The 7,114-nt window shown below is 38.1% G+C and overlaps 1 protein-coding gene across 1 annotated transcript in view; it reads right to left on the bottom strand.

Annotated features, from left to right (window-relative positions):
- LOC122065734 (TMV resistance protein N-like) overlaps positions 1–6,870 on the bottom strand; it is a 13,880-nt gene extending 7,010 nt beyond the window's left edge. Inside the window, exon 1 of the mRNA XM_042629578.1 lies at positions 5,474–6,870. Within this exon, the coding sequence (XP_042485512.1) occupies positions 5,474–6,084 (611 nt within the window). The 5' untranslated portion in view covers positions 6,085–6,870. The remainder of the gene's footprint in view (positions 1–5,473) is intronic.
- Between the last annotated feature and the right edge of the window lie 244 nt (positions 6,871–7,114).

Raw genomic sequence — 7,114 nt, 5'->3', positions numbered from 1 at the left:
AATCGATTGGGACTCCCAAATTTTCCCATCACCTCTCTCTCTCTCTCTCTCTATCTTTTTCTCTATTTAATGGTATCAGAGCTTGGTATCTAAGAAAGTACATCGATCCTTGCTAATCCTAGATTACTAGTAACAATCCTATCTTTGTCTACTTGGCTGTTACTGGTTTTTCTTAAGGGATCCATGACTTCTTAGAGGGGGTGGTTTCATCCCTGTTTTTCTGATTTGTATGACGTTTGATTGATGTTTGATCAATTATATGACTTGAAGAATCAACTCAAAGTACTGTTTTAAGTAATCACTGGTTGGGTTTCATGTTTTGAGGATTAAAATACTAAATTTGAAGAAATCGATTGGAGCACTACACACCCAACCGTAGGTATCTTTGTTTCTCACCCAAAATAGGGTTTTGTAGGTTGAGTCGATTCTTCTTTGGTTTCTAATTTGGTCGAAGTTTGTTTGAGACTGTGTTTGTTAACTTGTTAGGATTGGTCCTTTATATACGATCAATCTGTTGTGTGATCTAAAGTCCTGATTAGGAGATTAGACAGATTTTTTTGACCTCTCTCTCTGTGGATCGATTTCTTTAACAGTTTCGAGATAATTCGTTCTCTTTGCATTAATGGCTACAAGTGATGCAAAGAATGTTGTCACTGAGGAGGTATCCTCATCCTCTCATAGGATTACATAGAAGAAACTTGTAGGTGTTGCCAATTTTCAACAATGGAAGAAAATTGTGCAATTGGTATTGACTGATCGAGATTAACAGGATCATCTGAGTAAGGAGAAACCTGCTTCTAACAAAACATGGGATACAGTTGATGCACGAATTTTAGGATAACTACTTAACTCAATGGACAATTCAATTGTTGATATAGTTACTCACATTGACACTGTGAAAGAATTGTGGAAGTATTTGAATGTTCTATATTCTAGACAGAACAACTTATCTCGAATTTATGAGTTGTCTTAGGACTTTTATGGCGTTGATTGGAAGGGTCGCACTTTGACTCAATACTTTGCTGATTTTAAGAGGATGTATGATGAGCTTAATTGTCTACTTCCTATTAGTAGTGATGTGCAGAAGATGTTTGTAGTTATGGAATTTTTGGGAGGTCTGGAACAGAATGACTCTGTTCGTTCTCAGATTCTTGGAGGCGACAAGGTGGCATCTCTTGCAGATACCTTTTCCTAAGTCTTACGAGTATCTCGAGAGAATTCTCATGATTCAACACTAATGGAGAACTCCACATTTGCAGCACAAAGGAATAATCGTGGAGCTTCACGTGATACAGGCAGTGGTGGTAGTAAGGGGCAATCTAATGAAAACTCTTTAGATAGTTTAGGGGCAATGCGCACATGCCACAATTGTGCCAAGGTCAATGGGTCTTCCCTCCGATAACTTCAAATTTTATAAAAGATTTTTGACAAAGTAGGAAGCTTCCTATCTATTTGGATCATACAAAGGGCATGCGTAGTTGGGTGCTATCTTCTCTAGGAAATTTTCTATTTAATCTACTTGGGAGAGCTTAAGAAAATCGAACCAAAAGGTGGGATGGGTCAAGCTTGTTTGGGGTCCTTATCTGTAACCCTATCAGTCAGTGTTTGGTTCGCAGCTTCTCTATAGGAAACTGGCATGTGATAACAAGATCAAAGCCAAGGAGATATATCTACCTTCGAGGTGCAATTTTTGTATACATGAGGGAGAGTTTATGGACCGTTTGTTCCTCGAATGTGAGTGAGACAGTTTCCTATGGTCTTCTTTCATGACATTCTTTGGAGTGGCTTCGAATATGCAATGGACCTCTATAGATGATCATAGTAGGTGGGGGTTGCAGAAATCTCGAGTCCTTGGCCTCAAGGAAGCTTGGCTCTTAGATGCCATTCTCATTGCATATTTTATTGGGTAATTTATAGCCCCACCCCCTGGAGAATGCCAATATTATAGGAACACCCTCTCTCTTTCACCAAATTAGACTCAGATCCCTCACCGTCAGTTTCTGTTAAGTGATGCTATGAAATAAAAATTTAGCCCTTATGGATAAAACACCCTTATCTTATTATCCCAAAAATACCCCTCTCTTCACATGTATACCATTTCATTCTCTCCTAATCACTTACTCTCCTTCTATCCTTCTCTCTCTACTTGCGACTTGTGATTCGGACAATTTTCAGCCAGAGTTGTTAGTTCTGTCGCCGGCAAGTAGATTCAGATGAGAGTCGGCATATATATTAGAGGCAGCAAAGCCCAATAATGGATTTAGTGATTCCAATCTGGATGCTCTCCATCAAGGGGTTCTCACTGTGAGAGCATTCTTGTGGGAGAAAAAACCCTAGAAAAGCCTCCCTCGGCCCTCAGCCACAACTCCACCTTCTCCTCCCTCTCTCTCGCTCGCTCTTGTTTTTTATTCTTTACCTCCGGAACCCTAATCCTAACCTTTTGATTTCATCTCTGTTAGCAATTGCGATCAAAATGACTTTAACAGGTTGATTCCGGGAGCTAATGAAGAAATACGGGAAGGTCACTTTGGGAGTCCACTTCTCAGTCTCTGATGCCTCTATAACGGGACTCTACTTCGCCATTAAAAACAACGTTGACGTTGAATCTCTTCTTCTCTCACATTTACTTCTAGTTTCTTTCTTCATTTGAATTTCTGTGAGAGATTAGATTTATGCCCATTGTTTCAACGGCAATCTGGTATTGTTGTCTCTCAGTTTATGTATCAGAAATAATTTTTCCAATCGAAAAACTTCTAAATAACCTAAATAGTTCTTGATGATTAAGGGGTACCTTTTCCCACCAACCCTGAAGAATTGTTGTTTATCCTTTCTTCAGAAGCAATAGGGACAATTCCTTTCAGAATCTGGACATTGAGATCTCACTTCCATGATGAAAAAGGAGTAATTTGCTTGCAGGTAAAAATGGAAATTTGGCGTTTCAAGTGTTTTGTTTGATTTTGTGCCCAAAGTAATGTAGAAACGCAACCCTAAAACGATGCAGAAGATAATGAAAAAAACAAGAACAAGCAACACACACAAATTTATGAAGTTCGAAAAGATTGCCTACGTCCCCGGTGAGATGAAATCCTGCTTCACTATCAATGGATAATAGGGTTACAACGCTCGTCCCTCACACCTCTTAGTATTGCTTGTCGAGGCGTTGCATCAGTACTCCTATACAAGACATCGTACACCAACAAGTAATCAGGTTAAATTGTTCCCTTAAATTTTCACCCAGGCTGCCATTCACATCTGCAATTCCTTTCTTCTTTTTTTGTGTATTGGGATCGATTAAGACAAATACTAACCATCATAAAGCCTTTATGATAGATATAAAAAGAAAAACTTCCTCTTGCGCAGAATCCTCTGCAGAGTCTTGTCTCAGAATCGGAAAGTTTTTTTTTTTTTTGATAGAACTCAGAATCGGAAAGTTGATTGGTTGTTTTTCTATATGTTTTTTCATCAGATAAAGCGTAGAGTAACTTTGATAACTTAAGAAAAGAAATTCAAAATTCACATCTGCAACTCCTTTTTTATCCTTTCATCTGCAACTCCTTTTTTATCCTTTCATCTGCAACTCCTTTCTTCAATCACAAGCAATGATGGGCATCATTGGGGACTAATGAGGGTAATTTGGGTACTTCATTATTTTTAAGGTCAAAATGGTATTTAGAAAAAAAATGAACTGCTGATGTCAGCATTTTTGGTATATATTGTAACAGAGATTGACCGTAGGGGGTCTGAGTCTAATTTGGTGAAAAAAAGGGGGTGTTTCTATAATACTGGCATTCTCCAAGGGGTGTCAAGAAATTTTATTTGGTTAGAAAGAAACTCTTGTAGAGAAATTTTATGCAAATTTTGGTCTATGTTTTGGGAGAACCGCGCCGAATGTCCTTGAACTTTAAAGGAAGGGTGGTTTTGGTGTCCGACCTGATGTGCTCCATAAGTCTTGCGATCTCTGTTCCACAGACTCAGCATAAGGAGATGCATAAGGTGTTTTGGTGTCATCAATTGATGCCTGGGTAAAGCTAAATATAGATGGCTGCTCTATCGAAAACAGACATAAGGTGGGAGCTGGAGGTGTATTCAAAAATGGTATGTGAGGAATATCTCTCTTTGGAATCTTCATTGGTGTGACTGACAAATTTTTGGTATAGTTTCGGGCATTGCTCTTGGGTTTGCAACAAGCCAAAGACATGCATCTAGCGAAGATTTGATTGAGTGTAAAGCAGTGGTGCTTATGGCAACAAAGGGGTTAGTTCCTTGTTACGTATGGCAACATTGGACAACACTTCAAGGTTTCTTAGAGAGTATTGAGTGGAAAATCACCCACTGATTTTGTGAAGTGAACCTATTGTAGACTTCTTGGCCAAGTCAGCTGCGAAGCAAAGAAGCCACAATGGATCTAGAATCGTGGCAAACGACGGTGCAAGAGGATCTTCAAATAGATGCTCAGGGTAGAGCTAGATTTCAGTTCTATTAACCCTGGTGGTTATAGGACAAGATTTTTTTATCTTTGAGATCTCGGGTCTCTGCCCCTGTTGATGGCAATATCGAAGGTGGGGGCTTAGACTAGTGATATGTCTTTGTTTTGTGTTTCCCTGGGGCAGCCCTTGTTTTTCAGTTGTTCATGTACATTTTTTTTTTTTTTTTTTTTTTCTTAATGTAATCGACCTTTTAGCACAGAAAAAAGACCATTGTTAAGGAGCAGTTGCGAACTAAAAAGATTCCATTTTTATGACCCCTAAATCCAACAACTTCTTTCTTATAGGAGATGACTATTTAAATGATAACAAAATATCCAAAAATATTATATTAAAAATATTCAAAGCTATTATGTTAGAAAATTAGATCTTAAAAGAGAAGTCTTTTATTATTGATAGAGATGCCAAATTATCATTTTTGTGCAAAAAATATCAAATAATTGATATATATTTCCTTACTTGCTGGTTGAGGAGCTATTATATGACCTTGAAACCAGACCAACGAATTAGGGATCTGAACTTAGGAGCTAATTGGCCACTACCAATACCGATTCAATCCCAAGTTGCCAGGATCGACAGTGAATCAGATGATTCAGCAAGGATAAATAGGAAAACTATAAAAGGCACAACTAGTGCATGAGGCTCGAGCAATCTTAATTACTGTTGGAAAAACTATTGATTTAAAGTTCGAAATTCATCATCACTTTTAACACTGTTTAATAATCGGATAAAAATCAGTAGATTTGCCTTCCAACCAATATTTTAATGGTTCTCAATTAGTGAAAATTGGATGATTCTCAATCAATTCGTCGTAAAAAAAAAAAAAAGTTCCTTAATACAAAAACTCCAAACATTTTGTGTTGGATCCCATTTTTCTTTGGTTCGGCTGATTCCAGTCGGAACCAATGGAGATCGAGTCAGTGCCCACCCACGAGTTTTAGATCATCGAGCCTATTAAGGTATTAAGTGAATAAGTGTTGAGGACTTACCCATTAGCAGTATTCTTCAGATCACATCCTTTTAATTCACCAACCTTTTCGAGAGCTTTCTTCCACTGCTTTAAAATCTCCTGGTCCTGGTCGGATTTCTTCTCGTGCTCTCGAAAAGCATTCCCATATCTACCAGTCTGGTTTCGCACCTCCGATGGATCTACATTGTAGAAAACAGGCATTACTTTTATCTGTCCTTGCCCTCTCTCTTTCATGCTCTCCGCAATCTCTGCAAGTTCATCGAGGCACCATTTGCTGGAAGCATAGTCTTTTGAGAAGATGATAATGGCGATTTTGGACTGCTGGATCGCAGAGAGAAGTGCCGGACGGATCTTTTCTCCGATTCGGAGTGCCTCGTTGTCCCTGAAGGTGTGGATTCCTTTATCGAGGAGGGCATTATAGAGGTGATCGGTGAAGTTGGTGCGGGTGTCCTCACCTCTAAAGCTCAAGAACACCTCGTAATCCCAACCAGAAGAAGAGGAATCATCGGACTCTTGTGTGGCAGATGATGATGATGCTGCGTCCTTCTTTCTCTTTTCAGTTTTTTGGTCGAAGAGTTTCTTTACAAGAAGAAGGATGACTATCCCTCCCACAAGCCAAAGAGTATACATTTTTCTTGATATGATCAGATACTTTCTCAGTAGTAGTCGGCTCGGAAGAACAGAAGCAAGAGAGATGATAAGAAAAATTCTTGAAACGAATCTTCCTCAACACGCGACGTTTGTTTATAAAGAAACGGTTCTTCTATATTTCGATTATTTTAATCAGGTCATGGTGAAGTGGAATTAAGTGATATTTACAAGGAAAATTTACACTGTCATCCCCAAGGTATGCCATTTTTAAAAAAACACCCTTTTACATTATTGACCGCCTAAATTCTAAGTACCCTATCCCTTTATTGTGGAGACTAGAGGGCCACCGAGGATTCTTCTCCCCTCCGATCTATTTGCCCCAAAAAACACCCTAAGCTCTTTCTCTGCAAGCGAGTTATTGCCCATCACTGCTTCTCACTTCGACCACTTGATCTATTTGCCCCAAATCAAATCCATAGATCTGAAAATTTGAATGAATGATATATTAATCAGAGTTAAAGAAATGATTATCCAATGGAACAAAAGGAGATTTCAGGTCCTTTGCCTCCTGCAACAATGAGACTCTATAGTAGCGCCCGCATCTTTGTTCCAGGAAAAATCCACTAATCGTTTCTCATCGGTTCTCAATCTAAACCAGAAAAAAAAAAAAAAGAGAACTCCCAAAAATGGAAAATCATTCCTAATGTTTCACCCTATCGAAGATTGTCTAAAGAAATTAAATAATAGAAAAAATGGAAAATCCTTCCTAATGTTTCACCCTATCGATGATTGTCCAAAGAAATTAAATAATAGAAAAAATGGGAGATTCGGTAATGCAACTTTTCAAGCATGGGCAGGGCTGAGGGTGGGTGAGGGGGGCTGCCTTCGCTTCTATAAGAAGAGAGAAAATGAAATAATAATAATAATAATAATAATAATAATAATAATAATAATAATAATAATAATAATAATAATATTAATTCGATGAATCTATTACAAGTGAAAAGAAAGAATAATCTGAGTATTTAAAAAAAAAAAAAAAAAAAAAGATGTAAAAATGTAAAAGCAG

Source organism: Macadamia integrifolia, unplaced genomic scaffold (genome assembly GCF_013358625.1).
Source record: "Macadamia integrifolia cultivar HAES 741 unplaced genomic scaffold, SCU_Mint_v3 scaffold2107, whole genome shotgun sequence".
NCBI lineage: Eukaryota > Viridiplantae > Streptophyta > Magnoliopsida > Proteales > Proteaceae > Macadamia > Macadamia integrifolia.
This window is presented reverse-complemented; position numbering and strand designations above follow the sequence as displayed.